Source organism: Cyphomyrmex costatus, unplaced genomic scaffold (assembly GCF_001594065.2).
Source record: "Cyphomyrmex costatus isolate MS0001 unplaced genomic scaffold, Ccosl1.0 scaffold189, whole genome shotgun sequence".
Taxonomy (NCBI): domain Eukaryota; kingdom Metazoa; phylum Arthropoda; class Insecta; order Hymenoptera; family Formicidae; genus Cyphomyrmex; species Cyphomyrmex costatus.
This window is the reverse complement of record NW_017275921.1, coordinates 358,311-378,439: the sequence shown is the minus strand read 5'-3', so window position 1 is coordinate 378,439 and position 20,129 is coordinate 358,311. Positions and strand designations below refer to the sequence as shown.

Here is a 20,129-nt window from a genome sequence, read left to right as displayed (position 1 = left end):
AATTTCAACAGCAAATTATATAATTATTGCAGTCGCGTAAAGTATTGGATCACATTAATCTATATTATAAATAATTCTCCTATATATATTTTATTACATAACAAAATAATATTTTAGCACTGCTTTGATAAAAATTATGCAAAATGAAACAAAATAAATATAAAATAAACATATAATACTGTATTATTTATGCTATTTTGTCTTACTTTATGCACCAAAATCTATTATTTTAGCTTCAGTATTTGAGAAATTATCACATAATTAATTTAAAACTCTAAATAATTAATATAGACAATTACCGCTAAGAATACAATATTATAAATATTATAATGTAAAATTAATTTGCAATTGAGCTATGTAATTCATATAATTGAGAAAAAAATGTAATTACAATAAAATTAAAAACAATATTAATAATCCTTTTTTTTAAAGCACTACCAGATTTATATATATTAATAAATAGAAATATTTCTACAATCAATTCTTGTTTCAACTAATATATGTAATATAAATTAAAAAATCTTAATTTTTTTACTAATTTCTATATTAAATACAATTTTAAAACTTTTTATATAAAAAATAATTAATAACTGTTAAATGTTCAATCTAATAAAGTCTATATATCATACTAAATTTCCATCAATTATCTTTTACTTAACTATTAATAGAATTAGTATACCTAATAGTCTGGAGAATAAGATTTTATATATAAATATATATGTGATTATTAAAGTAACTTTTCTATACTTCTGCTATAAAAAAAACTACAATTAAATGTGGATAAAAAGATACATGTATCATATAATGTTAATTTTAATAAATACTAGTAAATATAATCAAACAAAATGTATATTTATTATTGCATTTATACTACTGTATAATTTTTTCATACAATTTTTTAAACATTTACATGTCATATCCATATAAATGTGCTTCTGCATGTGCTCTCGGCATATCAAATGAATTTCTACGAATTCTTCTGCCAATTGGTTCTAAATCATTATAACACTTTTTAAACACTCTTTCTATAGCTGCGTCTGCGACTTCTTTTGATACTTTGTGCACACCCATTATTGACAGTCGTGCTTTGTGTTTTACACAATCCTATATAAAAGCATTATAAGATTATAAATTAAAAATAATGCTCATACAAGAATAAATATATTCTAGAAAAAAGAGAGAGTGAAATACATATATAATCCCTTGAATCAATCTCTTAAAATGTGCTAATAATTTACCTGATGTGTTGCTTTTATATTAATAAAAGATGAATCGCCTTGAAACAAAGAACTCATAAAACTACAGTGTGCAAGATTTGCTGCTCTAATTTCTGTACAGGCTAGATGATCAATATTTTTCATATCTAACTTATTACGGCAGTAGTCAAACATATGAATCATTTCATGTAGAAGAACTGCTCGAACCATGTTTTCACTATACGCCGAATTTTGACAAATAACTATCTATAAAGAAAATTTTGTTCATATCATGCATAATCATAGATAATAAATTAAAAGAATCTTATTTTTATAGAAATATAATACAAAATATTTCATTAGCAAAACATTTAGCAGCCCAAGTAAATTTAGTCAAGCAATTTGAAAAAATATTTACCTGATTAAATTCTGAATCATATCCACCAGTTACAATTGGATTACACACTTCGCAAGAAATGTGTTTCTCAATGCGCCCATCATGAGTTTTACTATAGGACCTAGAAATTACATTTAAATGTTAAAAAAGATAATATTAGATTTAATTACATAAAGTAAAAAATAAAATAATAAATGCTCTACTTATATATAATGGAGAATAAATTTAATTAATATATAAATCATATTTATGTGTGTGAGGTATCAAAGGTAAGTTTGTGAATCACACTTTGTTTTCTATTTTTCTTCTTGTATAACTAAAAGATATCTTACTTTCTTTTATACACGTATAAACATTGCGTTCGCATCGATTTTTATCCGTTGATTCACGTCCTTGAGCTCCCATTAATGTCTTAAACCAACTACGCTGAATTTTTCCTCCTCTTCTTTCTGGATACATATCAAATCCCCATAGATCTTCATTATTCGAGTTTACTTCTTGGCTTTGGCTAACATTTTCATCTTTTTTCCCTTCATTTTCATTATCGAACGTCATAGTCGCGCGAATACAAAAATAGATTCGATAGAAATAAATCTAAATAAATAGATAATCACACTAAAACTTATTGTATTGTCATTCAAAAATTCTCACGTAAATAGTGTATGTGTATCATTGTACATTTTCTAATTTGAGGTTATGATTACTATTTTATCGAAATAAAGCATGTGACGTCAAAGATCCGACCCGGATCGGGTTCAAACCTTCAAACCCGCTCTATTCGAAAACGCTGGTTTTTGCCAACGCCGATTAACTTAATCGACGATTAGTCCATTGGAATTGACCAATCGCGTCTGTCGTCAAAACTAAATAATAAATGCGATTGGTCAATTCCACTAATCGTTCATGCAGTTGCTTTTACCGTGTTCGAATGAATTGTTGTTCGTTACAACGGATCGTTCTTTCTTGATAAAATTAAATTCGAGAAATTTCGCCAGCAAGAATTGTTAAGATTACATCCTGTAAAAAAAAAGCTACAAAGTTACGTGATAGCGTTTGAATCGACATCTCTTAATTCTCGCCTATTACAGGAAAAAGCGAATGCAACGCGAATTTTGTTACATCGTTCTTAGTATTGATTATAATGTTTGAGACATAATTAAGATATTTGTGAAACCAATAAATTATGGAGCATTTAAAGAGAGCCTCTGATGAGAAGCCAAAAGTTCTTGAACCTGTTTTAGTAAATATTAACGAGAACGAAAGCATAAATATCGACAAAAATGAGGTAAGGAATATGTCAGCACATTCGAAAAATTCTATGTATCTAATAAATGTGTATTAATAAATCATGTATTTAATGCGCATATTAAGGATACTTTATAATGTCGTTTGAAGGCTTATTACCAAATTTTTTTAATGTGTAAGGTATATTATTTTTTCCTTTTATACAGTTTAAGATTGGACGTGCCACTGATAACGATAAAATTATATTAAATATAATGATATCTAGAAGACATTGCATTTTTAGATGTATAGGCCAAGATAAATGGATGCTGAAGGATTTAAGCTCTGGTGGAACATTTGTTAATGGTAATGCCATTGGCTTTGGTGAAGTACAAAATGTTTGTTCTGGTGATATTATACAATTTAGTCCTAATGAAACATTTATATATGTATTTATGCTTGTGGAGAAAAAACATTGTGTTAAGAAAGCACGTATAGATGAGAAGATACTCGACACTGTATTTGTCAAGCAGAGAACATTTGTCGAAAATCAAGAATGTCAAAGAAAAGAACTAAAAAATATGCTTGAAATAAATCAGAAAGAGCAAGTCAAGTTTTTTCAGCAATTTGAAGATATGTTGTCTCAACAAGCTATGGCTAAAGATGATAAAGAGAATCTATTAAAACAAATTACAGCATTAGAAGAAAACATAAAAAAGGCATGTAATTATCAAGAACATCTGAATAATATTTGTTCTCAGTTATTACAAAAGTTGGAGAATAAAAGGCTGCAGTTTAAAGCAAGAATAAACGAGGAAAATCAGAAATGGCAAGAAGCATTAGATATGTGGAAAGGACATTTAGGCCCGATTAATGATGAGAAAACTATGTTAGAAGAAAAATTGAAAAGCCATGTGAATGAGAAGACTATGTTAGAAGAAACATTGAAAAGCCATGTGAATGAGAAAACCATGTTAGAAGAAAAATTGAAAAGCCATGTGAATGAGAAGACCATGTTAGAAGAAAAATTGAAAGAAACAGAGAAAGCCTTAAAGAGGCTACAAGAAAAACAGAAATTTTGCAAATAATATTGGATAGTGACAGTGAGCTAGTAAGTAATAAATTTTATACAAATGCACATTGATTGTTCTATATTTATATAATGTTGTTTTTAATAGTGTATTTTTAATTAAAACTTTGTAACAATTGTTTATTATACATTACTAAATTATTAATTTTTTTCAGTAAATACATCTAACGAAAGTATTGCAAGTACATCAGAGTGTATACTTTTAAACTTCAACGGTGATCAAATCGAGGTTCCCCAATAATGAAATAATAGACACGATAGATCTAACTGAAATCAGTCAAAATATGTTAGAGGCTAATTGATTATATTCAAGAAATTGATTACAAAAGTCTGAGTATTTTATTTGTCATTATAATTATGTTTTATTTGCTTAATTTCGTATTGTGTTTTTGTATTTTAATGTCTGTAATACTATAATACTTAACATATAAGGTAACATATAAGGTATAAAAAAAAATAACTTTTTCATGTTAATACTCTTCCATGCAATCAAATAATATGCAATTGAATTAGACTGAAAAGCATAAACTCGTCATATTAAACTATTATTTATTAGCAATGTAAATTAAGTAATTTGCTAATTTTTGCAAGGACGACACTTTCACCAAACTCTAGTTAAATTAATCATTCCAGTAATTTGGCAAGATTGACCAATTGCATTTATCATTTAGTTTTGACAACAGAAGCGATTGATCAATTCCAATGGACTAATCGGCCGATTAAGTTAATTGGAATTGGTGAAAGTGGCCCTAATTAAGTTAACAGGAGTTTGGTGAAAGTCGCTCTTATCGTTAGTTAAAGTATATATTTGTAAAGTATATTTGTAACATCTTATAAATATATGTTTATTTTAATTTAACCTGCTTCAACTTATTGCACCACTCTGCACCAGTGCACAAATAGTGTAGATATAAAGATGAACAGACCTATTGCGTTGTGTATTGCGTGTATCGACGTGGCATGTTTAGGTAGATATAGGTGACCGGTTGGAATTGTTGGCGCACGTTGGAACTGGTGGAAGGCGCATATTCCAACCAATATTTATCGTGGACAGTTCACAGTTGTCAAAATTATTGGAAAAAAAAACATCAAAATTTACAAGATGAATAAGGTTTTTTTCTTGTGCGCGTTAACGAGTTTAATTTCTGTGGCTTTCGCCGAGACCTGTCAAAAACCTGAGATCGTCGCATCGTCATATGTGACAGAAGACGCGACAGTCCTCACGAATGTCGCTTTTACCATGCAGTTCGTATTGAAATGCAACAACGGCGTAAAGGGAATTAGTTTATATGCTGAAGTCGAGGGCAAGACGTTGCCAGCAGTCAGACTGAGTGCCGACAATAAATATCAGGTAATAGATACACGCACCATACTCTTTCCATGTTACTCATCTTAACATAAATAAATCAAATTAAGATAAATCTTAATTAAACAAAGATTATAAATTAAACGCATGACAATCAGAAAAAAAATAATGACATAATTAGAGACATTTAACAATTTACTTATTTTAATTTTAAATTATTAATTGAAAATTTAATTTAAAACCATCTAACTTCACCTAGTTACCTAGTATCTTTAAAAAGTTATAAATGCTAACATAATATTTTCATCAATATAAAAGTTATGAATGATAATGTAATATTTATGAAACTATTTTGTCTGTGCTATAGATATCCTGGACAGAAGATATCAAGAAAGCAAGGTCTGGTGATTATTACATAAAACTATATGACGAGGAAAAGTATGTGGCTGTTCGTAAAGCAATTATTATATATATATATATATATATATATATATATAACATAAGGAAACGAATTACAAACCATCCAGAACTTCTCAATGCGCCCATCATGAGTTTTACTATAGGACCTAGAAATTACATTTAAATGTTAAAAAAGATAATATTAGATTTAATTACATAAAGTAAAAAATAAAATAATAAATGCTCTACTTATATATAATGGAGAATAAATTTAATTAATATATAAATCATATTTATGTGTGTGAGGTATCAAAGGTAAGTTTGTGAATCACACTTTGTTTTCTATTTTTCTTCTTGTATAACTAAAAGATATCTTACTTTCTTTTATACACGTATAAACATTGCGTTCGCATCGATTTTTATCCGTTGATTCACGTCCTTGAGCTCCCATTAATGTCTTAAACCAACTACGCTGAATTTTTCCTCCTCTTCTTTCTGGATACATATCAAATCCCCATAGATCTTCATTATTCGAGTTTACTTCTTGGCTTTGGCTAACATTTTCATCTTTTTTCCCTTCATTTTCATTATCGAACGTCATAGTCGCGCGAATACAAAAATAGATTCGATAGAAATAAATCTAAATAAATAGATAATCACACTAAAACTTATTGTATTGTCATTCAAAAATTCTCACGTAAATAGTGTATGTGTATCATTGTACATTTTCTAATTTGAGGTTATGATTACTATTTTATCGAAATAAAGCATGTGACGTCAAAGATCCGACCCGGATCGGGTTCAAACCTTCAAACCCGCTCTATTCGAAAACGCTGGTTTTTGCCAACGCCGATTAACTTAATCGACGATTAGTCCATTGGAATTGACCAATCGCGTCTGTCGTCAAAACTAAATAATAAATGCGATTGGTCAATTCCACTAATCGTTCATGCAGTTGCTTTTACCGTGTTCGAATGAATTGTTGTTCGTTACAACGGATCGTTCTTTCTTGATAAAATTAAATTCGAGAAATTTCGCCAGCAAGAATTGTTAAGATTACATCCTGTAAAAAAAAAGCTACAAAGTTACGTGATAGCGTTTGAATCGACATCTCTTAATTCTCGCCTATTACAGGAAAAAGCGAATGCAACGCGAATTTTGTTACATCGTTCTTAGTATTGATTATAATGTTTGAGACATAATTAAGATATTTGTGAAACCAATAAATTATGGAGCATTTAAAGAGAGCCTCTGATGAGAAGCCAAAAGTTCTTGAACCTGTTTTAGTAAATATTAACGAGAACGAAAGCATAAATATCGACAAAAATGAGGTAAGGAATATGTCAGCACATTCGAAAAATTCTATGTATCTAATAAATGTGTATTAATAAATCATGTATTTAATGCGCATATTAAGGATACTTTATAATGTCGTTTGAAGGCTTATTACCAAATTTTTTTAATGTGTAAGGTATATTATTTTTTCCTTTTATACAGTTTAAGATTGGACGTGCCACTGATAACGATAAAATTATATTAAATATAATGATATCTAGAAGACATTGCATTTTTAGATGTATAGGCCAAGATAAATGGATGCTGAAGGATTTAAGCTCTGGTGGAACATTTGTTAATGGTAATGCCATTGGCTTTGGTGAAGTACAAAATGTTTGTTCTGGTGATATTATACAATTTAGTCCTAATGAAACATTTATATATGTATTTATGCTTGTGGAGAAAAAACATTGTGTTAAGAAAGCACGTATAGATGAGAAGATACTCGACACTGTATTTGTCAAGCAGAGAACATTTGTCGAAAATCAAGAATGTCAAAGAAAAGAACTAAAAAATATGCTTGAAATAAATCAGAAAGAGCAAGTCAAGTTTTTTCAGCAATTTGAAGATATGTTGTCTCAACAAGCTATGGCTAAAGATGATAAAGAGAATCTATTAAAACAAATTACAGCATTAGAAGAAAACATAAAAAAGGCATGTAATTATCAAGAACATCTGAATAATATTTGTTCTCAGTTATTACAAAAGTTGGAGAATAAAAGGCTGCAGTTTAAAGCAAGAATAAACGAGGAAAATCAGAAATGGCAAGAAGCATTAGATATGTGGAAAGGACATTTAGGCCCGATTAATGATGAGAAAACTATGTTAGAAGAAAAATTGAAAAGCCATGTGAATGAGAAGACTATGTTAGAAGAAACATTGAAAAGCCATGTGAATGAGAAAACCATGTTAGAAGAAAAATTGAAAAGCCATGTGAATGAGAAGACCATGTTAGAAGAAAAATTGAAAGAAACAGAGAAAGCCTTAAAGAGGCTACAAGAAAAACAGAAATTTTGCAAATAATATTGGATAGTGACAGTGAGCTAGTAAGTAATAAATTTTATACAAATGCACATTGATTGTTCTATATTTATATAATGTTGTTTTTAATAATGTATTTTTAATTAAAACTTTGTAACAATTGTTTATTATACATTACTAAATTATTAATTTTTTTCAGTAAATACATCTAACGAAAGTATTGCAAGTACATCAGAGTGTATACTTTTAAACTTCAACGGTGATCAAATCGAGGTTCCCCAATAATGAAATAATAGACACGATAGATCTAACTGAAATCAGTCAAAATATGTTAGAGGCTAATTGATTATATTCAAGAAATTGATTACAAAAGTCTGAGTATTTTATTTGTCATTATAATTATGTTTTATTTGCTTAATTTCGTATTGTGTTTTTGTATTTTAATGTCTGTAATACTATAATACTTAACATATAAGGTAACATATAAGGTATAAAAAAAAATAACTTTTTCATGTTAATACTCTTCCATGCAATCAAATAATATGCAATTGAATTAGACTGAAAAGCATAAACTCGTCATATTAAACTATTATTTATTAGCAATGTAAATTAAGTAATTTGCTAATTTTTGCAAGGACGACACTTTCACCAAACTCTAGTTAAATTAATCATTCCAGTAATTTGGCAAGATTGACCAATTGCATTTATCATTTAGTTTTGACAACAGAAGCGATTGATCAATTCCAATGGACTAATCGGCCGATTAAGTTAATTGGAATTGGTGAAAGTGGCCCTAATTAAGTTAACAGGAGTTTGGTGAAAGTCGCTCTTATCGTTAGTTAAAGTATATATTTGTAAAGTATATTTGTAACATCTTATAAATATATGTTTATTTTAATTTAACCTGCTTCAACTTATTGCACCACTCTGCACCAGTGCACAAATAGTGTAGATATAAAGATGAACAGACCTATTGCGTTGTGTATTGCGTGTATCGACGTGGCATGTTTAGGTAGATATAGGTGACCGGTTGGAATTGTTGGCGCACGTTGGAACTGGTGGAAGGCGCATATTCCAACCAATATTTATCGTGGACAGTTCACAGTTGTCAAAATTATTGGAAAAAAAAACATCAAAATTTACAAGATGAATAAGGTTTTTTTCTTGTGCGCGTTAACGAGTTTAATTTCTGTGGCTTTCGCCGAGACCTGTCAAAAACCTGAGATCGTCGCATCGTCATATGTGACAGAAGACGCGACAGTCCTCACGAATGTCGCTTTTACCATGCAGTTCGTATTGAAATGCAACAACGGCGTAAAGGGAATTAGTTTATATGCTGAAGTCGAGGGCAAGACGTTGCCAGCAGTCAGACTGAGTGCCGACAATAAATATCAGGTAATAGATACACGCACCATACTCTTTCCATGTTACTCATCTTAACATAAATAAATCAAATTAAGATAAATCTTAATTAAACAAAGATTATAAATTAAACGCATGACAATCAGAAAAAAAATAATGACATAATTAGAGACATTTAACAATTTACTTATTTTAATTTTAAATTATTAATTGAAAATTTAATTTAAAACCATCTAACTTCACCTAGTTACCTAGTATCTTTAAAAAGTTATAAATGCTAACATAATATTTTCATCAATATAAAAGTTATGAATGATAATGTAATATTTATGAAACTATTTTGTCTGTGCTATAGATATCCTGGACAGAAGATATCAAGAAAGCAAGGTCTGGTGATTATTACATAAAACTATATGACGAGGAAAAGTATGTGGCTGTTCGTAAAGCAATTAGGAATGGAGAAGATCCTAATAGCGTGAATCCTTTGGCAGTAGTTGTTCTAAATAATCCAGGAATTTTCCTTGGTCCTTGGGTAAATTCTGAATTTTTAGCCGCCTTCTTAGCTATTCTTGTATCCTATTCGGCATTTTCGGCAAAATACAAACTTCTAGCGTAGAATATTTTGTTATTAAAAAATAAACATTTAAATAAAGTATTTGAATAAGTATATTATTTATCTCCTTAGAAATAAAACTTAATAAAATAAAATTATTTGTATATTTCTCTATTCACCATAAAGAAATTGAAGTACATATTTCAATTTATATATAGGATACATTCTACTTGATTACAAGGCTTACATAATCCTTCCTTGATATTTGATAAACAAAGATGGAATAATTTAAAAATTCTTGCGAATGTCAACTAAAATACAGCCATAAGCTTTTATTACAATTTACTGTATTTATATCTAAATCATAAGGATTTTTTTAACTATACAGTTAGTTTTTTGGTATAAATACTATAATCCTTTTCTTATAAATTACATGAAAAATGTTCTAGATCATATGTTATTATAATACATTCAAACATACGCTTATATAACCATAGCAAAAATATTATTTTAAGATTAACAGAATAATACAAAAAATATTGAATTGATTTTGATACAATCAATACATATCCTGTGACGGTGGCTTCCCAAATAAGTATTTCCAAGATGGTGGATATTTCAAATTACTACTGCTTGCTCCTAATACACATTTCCATTGATTTAAATAGCACACCAGAGCTATTGCGTCTTCTATATTATCCCCTTCAGAACAGAATTTGAACAAGATAGCACAAGGAATGTCAGCGTCAGATAAAAAGTTGAAGATGCTCTTAGCAAATCCACCCCCTGGTATCTGCAATCGTTCCTCTCCCATCGTGTCTTTTGGTTTATGTGGAATCCAGTTGAGGTCATTAAAAAGTTTCCCAGTTTGAGACTGTATACTAGGAGAGGCAACATATCTCAACTTAAGATGCTGTGGTTGAACTTCTCTTTTTGCGTAATCATGACTGCTTGCAAGAATTATTACCTGTGAAAAAACGTTTTATTAAAAAAAAATTATGATATTAAACGAGTATAAATTAGAATATATATATTACTTTAGCTATTTTTCTCTTGATAACAAATTGTGTCAGTTCGTTGAAAAATTCTAAAAGCTCGCCGACATACGGCGATCGGATTTGTATAACGACAATACGTTCCTTGGTCCCCGCGTAAATGTCAATCGCCGTGATAAGCTCATTCGAATGCTCATTATAGGCGTTTGAGCCAACGACAGGTATAAATGACGCGCTAAAAATTTGACCGATTTTTGGAAGGTTAAGATTCGAAATGAGTAAGTCGACAGACAATTGTCCAACGTTTCCGACCGCTACCGACGGCAGGATGAGCGTATAATTCTCCAAATTAATATCCTGCATTAATTTAATCATTTTCACATTTAATAATATTACTATTTCAGAGTTGAAAGGTAAGGTAAATATTGCAAAGTGATAACTGATACGTCACACATCGATACTCGACAGTTCGACCCTTTTTCTTGTAATGTTTCTAACTCCCCGTACACTAGCGGCACCAACGTTTGCGGGAACTACGTACCACGTCCATTTTCGTGAACCGCCGTCTCGCCGATAAAATCGTATCGTCGAAAGTGGACGTGGTTCGGGTCCGTGTTAAATCTGGATAAAGAAGATTTGCTCAGTATGAGTGAGCGCGACAGCTCGATACGTCCGTTCTTTTCTCGTTCGGCAACCTTTGACGCATCGAGAGAGAACAGAGACAGCGAGACGCTACGTCACGAACGTCCCGTCCTTCTCGCTCGGTCGCTTGTTTCGAGCGACAAAAAATGTTTTCTCAGCGATTTCCGCCGTTCGGCGCGTGTCGTATACGGTATATGTATATACCGATCGTGGGGCAATAACTTTGCCACCTTAAATATCTCCGCTATTTTCAGAGATATGAAAATATTGTTACTACAAAAGTTGTAGGGCATCAAGAGAACTATAACATATGCTAGTCATAATTTTTCTAGGTGGAGGCGCTTCGGAGATTTCGAGGTCGACCTCATTTTTTTAAATGGAATTATATGAATTTTTTCACTATATATGATTCCTCTAATTATTCTGTACATAAAAGTATCAAGGTAGAGATATAAAAAAACCAATAGTTTACGAGATATTTTACATACTCTTTTGGTACATATTGACATAAAATGTTTAATAACTCGTGAACTATTGACTTTTTGATAATCGTACCTTAATGCTTTACGGGGCTGATATTTTATCGGTCGACAATGCTTTTCAATGGCTGCAGAACAGAATGATTCTCAGATTATCTATTCTTGAAAAGAAACGTATATGTATGAGAAATCAGAGAAATACTAATACAAAGTTTATTAATGAGTTCTCAAAAATAAATTTTTGAATTTTGTATATCTTCTAATAGAGTAATCAAAATTGCTGACTTTTAAGAAACTTGAAATCAAATATTCAAACAAATTAATTTCACGAATTTTGTCTGTTAATACGTGTCTGTATAAAAATGGAAGTTGAATAATTAGGAAGTTGTTTTTTTTATGTTAACTTAGCCCGTTCTTACTAAATATATGTATAGTTATTAGTAATTAGTACATAGAGATCTTGAATACATTTAAAACTTTTCCAATCATATATTGTGTGACAGTTTAAGGTTTTATTTAGCAAAAACGAGCTAGAGAGGCCCTCCACCACCCCCGTCGATTTTATCGGCGGTCCTCTTTTCTTTATAAATTATACTTACTCGTAAAAAACGGACCATCGTAAATGTAACAACAGCCTGTTTTTACTTATAAGTATATTTGTTGTTTTATATTTTTATATATATTTTTTATTTTTTTTTATTTTTTATATACATTTTAAATATAATATTTAATGCTATTTTTGGATATAATTCTTTATTCAATTTAATAATATAATAATTATAATATGTACAATAATTATGTGTATATTACAATAACAGTGACAATATATAATAATAATAATATTTACAATCATAGATAATATATACAATATAAATGCTGTTCAAAATACATGAAAAATCATATTAAGAGAGAACATAATTAAAAAATTACATTATATAATATAATAAAGTGGGATTATACGAAAACGTCGAAAATACGTATAAGAACACATAATTTTATTAAATGTATAGTTTCTAGAAAATACTTATAAATGAAATTAATTAAACATTAGCAGTAATTGAATCGTATTTGTTTTTATAACTCTTGACTTATTATAAAATTTATTAAGTATAAAATCTAATAAAATTTAATATATTTATCTTGTGATGCGCGCTGGTTAATATCCGATACAAAAAAGAAAAATCTTCATAGTAGGGAGCGAATTTAATACATTCCGTTTCTACGTCAAATTCATAAAATCTATTCGCAAAGAAAAGTTAAGCAATCCGTCAAACAGCGACGGTCTTGTTATGAGATTTTGTTACAGGTGTGTGAATCTCGAATTTTCCTGACCGTTTATGTGATAATTTTAGCAGCGTGTCAATTACAATTACCATTTTTATCGCATCTTTAACATTATATTAAAATTTGTATGCAAGAAAATATATGTTCTGCCATTACTAAAAATTGTAATCTTTTATTGAAAATGAATGGATAGAATGATTTCCTTGTTGAATAGTAGTTACGAAGGAATATATTTAATAATAATAAAATACACGTATTACTGTAATCTCTTATATGTGTGGATACAAAGTGTCTCGGGTACCAACTGTTCGAGATGAGCCGAACCCAATAATAGTGGGATTTTAAAGAATTATTTTCTATTATTTTATATTGAAATAATTATTATATAAAATGTGACAATATTTCCTGCATATATTTCAGGCTAAACATTTTAATTATTATAATCCCGCTAATATGAGGGTACCCATTCGACTTATCTCGAATTTTCTGTATCCACACTTTTTTAATCAAATTCATGTATTCATGATACCATTGTTGAAAGAGTACAAAACATTTTGGTTTATCTAAGTTGACACAAAAATCAAAATTTGTTAAATATAATCTTATAATACGTGCATGCATTTTATTATAAATATAGATATATAAACATATTAGAGAAGCTGCAATTAATTAATTAATTAATATCCTAGAATAGCGGGATGTCCAATACCTGAAAATAATTTTTAAAACAGTTAACTGTTAGAGCATTTAATATATACATTCGTAACTACATTTTTATTAAAACATAAGTAAAAAAAATTGAAGTAAATCATTTGTATGAAATTTGAATGTATAAACAAATATATTATTATATATCTATAAGATACTAAAGTTTTATTGTCATTAAGACAGTATTGTTACTAGCATTATTACTAATAGGAGAACATTTAGTAAAATTAAGAAAGCGAAGAAAATTGTTTTCTAAATTATACCACTAAATTAATTCGTAACTTAATTTTAAAATACATATCGTAGATAATATAATTGTAATTGACTCATTGACAAAATTATTTCTGCGCGAGAACTGCTTATAGAACCTTCAGGATTAATTCCGATTTTGTAACAAGAATCTCCAACGGAACCAACTACACTTCGCAAATAGATTTTACAGAAAACAACGAAGAATAATGCTTCATTATGAAAATAATTTCGATTTTCCATCAGTATATGAACCAGGCATTTACTGACAATTATCTGACGGAGATACAATAATGAGACCCTTACATATAAAAAAATTAATCACCAATGATAATATATTTTTATAATTCTGTAATGTTAAAAATATACTTGTCGAAAATTTTACGAGTGAGAAGTTAATATTTAACCATTGTCTCAATCAAAGCTCAAACTTGTACTACATTTTATTTAATAAAAATAAATCTATATACTAAATGTAAAATATATGTCGATTATTTTTCACCAAAATTAGAAGTAACTTAAAATTGTTGACTTTTTGATATTCAAAATAAAATTCAAATTAAAAAAGAGTTAAAATTACATATGTGTCAAAATCTCTTGTTGTTATACGTTTCGCCGATTTCGTATAATTTGCAGTAACTCAACAAATTGGTGTACTGAGCCAAGATAAATGCTATTAAATTCAGGATATTCAAAAATCCGATATATATTACTTTAATAGTCTAATTAATGTATAATTTATTAGTATAATTGTACAAATTACAAAAATTAATTTGATGGCATTTATCTGGACATAGTTTACATAAATTTTACATTACGCATCCAATACTATAAACATTTATTTACAATAAAATTAAATTACAATTACAACATTAATGCGTTACATAAGTAATATCTGTGTAACATTTTACATTGTTAAATTAAATCTCGATAAAGAGTTGCTGAAAATACAATAAAAAATGTAAAACTATTAATTCATATTATCTTCATATTTGCTAATTGGAACAGAATGCTGATAATTGAATAAAATTTAAAGTTTTATTCAATTTTAGTTCCTTCTTTCCAATTATCAAGTATTGTATGATATCTATGGATGGTTTCGTTTCACGTATGATGCGAATGATGTACCATTTCATCTTTCTTTAGTATTCGGTAAATGACAAGGATAAAATTATACATCTTGCGCATCGTGTGTGAAACGGAATAAGGACTTATATTTCCCTATTTATATAGTATATTAATTAGCCTATTCATACCTATTGTCCTGCCTACCCGTATTTTTATTTCGTGCCTATTCGCCTATATATCATATAAGCGGGATGACCTAAACGCGATACTAAACGAAAAAGAAAATTTTAGAAATGTAAGAACTCGCAATTTAGATTGCGAGTTCTTATATTTCGACAATTTTGCCCTCCCAAAAGTGATTACCCTCCCAAATATCAAGAGACACGGTAGTGTCTCGACACTAAGACTATTTAACTTACATTTAATATTTACCTTCGTACCTTTGATTGGTGTTACATACCAACCTACCTTTGTAGATCCTCTTCGTCTTCTTTCTTCTGGCCAAATTAAACTAACCTTTTGATGATCTTGGCCAATAATTTCTGGCTTCGTATACCAGAAATCGATATAAAAAGGAGAAACTCCTTTTTGCCTGCCGACTATCACCGGCAATAAGCGTAAAATCTTTACGCTTTCGTTCGATGCGCGAAACACGGACGCGTCGCGAAGGGCCATCATATTAATGAAATTAATTGTACTAAACGAAAATAAACTGTTAATGAAATAGTATATTTTCATTAATATACGGTTAAATTTTGTATCTATTCTTTATTCGCGTTTCTGCGTAATTAAATATGTATCTATTTACTAAAATATATTTATCTGATTAAAAATAAAAGTAAATTAAAAAAATCTTTATTTATATACTGATCTGATTCAAAAAAGCTCTATCGCGAATATTATGAAATTTAGATTTGTTTTTTACGTAAACTTTATAAAATGAAAATAAAATCTTGATTTAAAAATAAATAAAAAGAACATTATTTAATCAACTGCTATTTGATAGAATCTAAGGCCCATTTACATCGATTCGATCGATTCGTTACTGAATTTCATCTCGAAAGCATTCGGAGATGAGAAATTCAGAAAAATGACGCAAGATTCGATAGGGATAATAAATTTCCCTTAAAAAAAGTAATATCAATTTAAATACCTTTTTATAGTAATTATTAGAATTATTTTTTATTTATTTATAATAATTATTTCGAAATAAAGTATTTCAAGTAACGCAAATTTGTGATCACAGTTATAAAACAGTTATTAGGTAAATTTCATTTTTTATTTCGTGATAAAACGTAAATTGAATCTTACGTCATTTTACTACTTTAACTGGTAAAAAATCCAGTTACCAATTACTACGTATGGATAAGTTATAACAGTCTAGGCTAAAGTTAGAGCAGTGAGAGAGATAATAATAATTAGAAATTAAAACGTTTTATATCAAAAAGCAGAATTGTTTGTAATATATCGCTCAATATCAAAACGTTTGTTATTATTTTATAAAACGTACAATTATGAATTGAGGTAATAAATAAAATTACTCAGAAAACAATATCTTCTTATACGCAATTACTTTTTTGCACTAACTTTTGTAAAACTTTATCTTAGATAATTGTTTGGAATGGGATAGATGGGAAAAATAATGAAACAATATGTAACACTCAGATCTTCAATCTTTATGAGATAATCCAAATGTCATAATTTTTTTATTAATGTAGGTAATATCTTTAACCATTTTTCTACATTTTGTTTTATTTTACTAGAATATTGCACTTTTATTTAATATACAAAATATATATAAATATTTGATTCTCTCTATTTTTTAATCTATACGGTTTAATATGTATCCATCCCCCCTTATTTATATTTTATTGATATGCATTTTCTGTGATTCTATTGTACTACTTTATATTATTCTTTATATTTTCTTTCTATTCTAAGATTTTGTTAATTTTTTTCTATTTGATCATGTAAGAATACCATGAGTTAATTTAAGTAACAGTTGTAAATGAAAAAATCAACATACTTTAATCTTCTATAGTTTTATTTTATCTGTTCATAGCTTTAAAAAATTATATAATTGTATATTTTTAACTTATAAACATAAAAATCCAATCAATTTTTATGTACTCGGTTTTAATGTGAACCAAAAAATATTAAACGATCAATATAAGAGTGAATAAATAATAATCTTCTATTATCCTCATGATATTCTCAATTTCTTGAAAAATTTCGCCTTTATACATTTGAAATGTATGTGCATTCGAACGTATTTTCGTATGCACATAAATTTATACGCACAATATATTCAACAATAAAAAGGGATCCAAGATTAAGTTTATCCTAATCTGTTAAAACTTATCCATTTTAGGGCAACGGATGTATGGAATGTTACGTTCTTTTGTCTATTAAATTTGTATATTACTATTATTGAATTGATGTATACATGTATCTAGGTATACCTTTCTCTCTCTTTCTATATATAATATATTATTATAATAAAGTTACCACACATCCATACCCCAATAATAACGTTAATTAATCACTCACCGACCCGATGCGCAACAGCGGAGTTACATCTGCAACGTCGCTACGATGATTCTGTAACAAAAAAATACATAATCCAAATTAAAACACAATTATAAATTTTATGAAAAGACCTCTTAGAAACATTTTTATAAAATTTCAAATTTTAAAGCAATCCTTTTTTTAATTAAATAGTATTTTTATAAATTATTAGTATTTTTAAAGTAAAAGTATTTAAGAATAAATTGAGCAAAGATATCGATTTTTTACATAAGTAAAAAATAATATTTACCGCAAAGTTGCTCCACCGATGCCCGATGCCTCTCCCGGTCCTCCTCCTCCTCTCAGATTTCGGTTGACATCCTCTCGCACTGGTCACTCGCGTAAAACACTCGCGAATAGTATACACAATCGCGCGCGGACCATAATTTTTTCAAAGTCTTTCGCGCGACACTGTCGTTTTCCGGATTTACAAAACTCACGATAGGATTTCCATTTCGGTCGGTGGAATCAACACCACACGTCGACGAGTACTGCGAAACACACGGTTGTTGCCGAACAAGGGTTAAGCCCCACACGATAGAAGACGTAATCGATCGTATCGAGTTCATCACCTCTGATTTAAGCAAAATCACGTTTAAAATTGACTCAGCCATACGCCCTAACTATCATTTCGTCGTGGACACAAAAGGTGCTGTACCTCGTGCGATAACACTAGGCTAGTAGACGTGACGAGCGCCTCTTGATTTATATCAAGATTAATTGATAACAAGAGAAAAGTTGGTACCGATTGCCGATTCTAACAATCTAGACAGTATCGGAAATAGGATCCAACCCCTCGTCCCGAGCAGACCATAAAGATCAACAGCTAGGCTCTGACCAAGTCAGATTAAAGCGATTCAAACGGGTATAAAGCAGAGAAATGAGCGTCCTGACAGAGTTATACAACTTCAGCCTTTTTGGGCGACCCAGAGATGAACCCGAGAGACAAACGATCGCTTCTACCGCTAAGGGCCGAACCGTTTGACGACAGACGGAGCGTGTCCTCTATCAGTCGAAACCGCGCGAACACAGCACCCTGTGCGAAGTGCGTGACATGTACGCGGCCGACATCACCTCGTGCTAGGGCACTCGGCGTGAGAGTTGCAATGACCACCAATGGTGGCCACACGTGCAGCAACGTCTCAAAGAGAGTTCCGTTTTCCTGTCGAAACATTGTAGATGTGATTCCATCGACCGTCGAAACAGATCTCCATCGAATGGGTATTGTGAAAAGTCCAATTAGTCCGATAATAATTTCAACGGCACTCCCGAACGGCACGCGCGACGCGACGAACCGGCTGCGGTTCGTTTATTTTCAATTTAAATCGGCGACGAGGGTACGTTGGCTTCCCCGTCGTTGGATTTTTACACGAGAAGAGAACGACTTTACTCAAGCATCTAAAAATTTATCTAGGTTATTATATATCATTCAGATAGATCTGAAAATTTCGAGATACTTTAGGGAAATCGTTTTACTCGTGTACATCCTCGGGGTACTGAGCCCTCTCACCACGTCAAGGTCGTACCCATGAGAGGGAAGATATTATATGAATTTCTGAAAAATGTATTATATATATTTATTATCTATTATTATATGATCAACAATTAACTTTTAAAAATGAATATTAAATATACATAAATGTCACGAAATAAATTAAGAGCAGATAAAAGGATTGAATCTCTTATTACGATATCTCTATTAGATATGATTAGGCTCTATGAAATGAAAAAATGATAAAAACGAGAAATATTCCTTTCATTACCGATAAATAGTTCCATAGTCACGTTCAAGTTTTTATACGGACTATATTAAAAAAGTTGCGAGAAAACGAAAAATTAATAAAATTATTAATTACACGAACTGTGTGTGCATTAAATTTTAATATAGAAATCGTATGAATAGAATTGCGCGCGTTATTTGCATGAAAATATTAATTGTTTTTTACAACTTATATGATTATATCGTTCGAAGTACTCTATAATCGAGAAGATTAACTCAAGGAAGAGAAAAATGTTACGTTAAACAAAATTATAGTCCATAATTATCGCGAAATAGTAATAAATTTTGCTTTCTATCGTGTTTTGATTCCAACTGAATGAACCGTACGAAATATCTGTTCCATGATACACGATTATGTCATCTCGATCCCTTTATGGATAGTTAATCACGCGAGCTAACAATCGTATACTGTGAATATTCACAAAGTACAATATTTCGTATAATTTAATTCGTCGTGTTTATGTATACCTATAAGTCTCGGCAATTAAATAACTGCGCGATGACTACACGCGC

At 29.7% G+C, this 20,129-nt stretch overlaps 3 protein-coding genes and 1 pseudogene across 3 annotated transcripts; 2 read left to right on the top strand and 2 right to left on the bottom strand.

Annotated features, from left to right (window-relative positions):
* Positions 1 to 906: 906 nt before the first annotated feature.
* On the bottom strand, positions 907 to 6,395 carry LOC108772430 (mitochondrial inner membrane protease ATP23 homolog). Its single transcript, XM_018537953.1, has 5 exons — positions 5,991 to 6,395; positions 5,734 to 5,779; positions 1,615 to 1,705; positions 1,239 to 1,463; positions 907 to 1,104 (listed from the first exon to the last, which is right to left on the bottom strand). The coding sequence occupies exons 1-5, from the start codon at positions 6,211 to 6,213 to the stop codon at positions 907 to 909; spliced, it is 783 nt and encodes a 260-aa protein (XP_018393455.1). The 5' UTR covers positions 6,214 to 6,395.
* A 446-nt stretch (positions 6,396 to 6,841) lies between these two features.
* On the top strand, positions 6,842 to 8,274 carry LOC108772399 (uncharacterized; annotated as a pseudogene).
* A 666-nt stretch (positions 8,275 to 8,940) lies between these two features.
* On the top strand, positions 8,941 to 9,906 carry Tapdelta (Translocon-associated protein delta). The gene is made up of 2 exons (XM_018537975.1): positions 8,941 to 9,323; positions 9,646 to 9,906. Exons 1-2 carry the CDS (start codon positions 9,075 to 9,077, stop codon positions 9,904 to 9,906), a joined length of 510 nt encoding a protein of 169 aa, XP_018393477.1. The 5' UTR covers positions 8,941 to 9,074.
* Positions 9,907 to 10,402: 496 nt separating this feature from the next.
* On the bottom strand, positions 10,403 to 11,276 carry LOC108772451 (proteasome assembly chaperone 2). Its single transcript, XM_018537977.1, has 2 exons — positions 10,881 to 11,276; positions 10,403 to 10,810 (listed from the first exon to the last, which is right to left on the bottom strand). The coding sequence occupies exons 1-2, from the start codon at positions 11,211 to 11,213 to the stop codon at positions 10,403 to 10,405; spliced, it is 741 nt and encodes a 246-aa protein (XP_018393479.1). The 5' UTR covers positions 11,214 to 11,276.
* Positions 11,277 to 20,129: the final 8,853 nt, after the last annotated feature.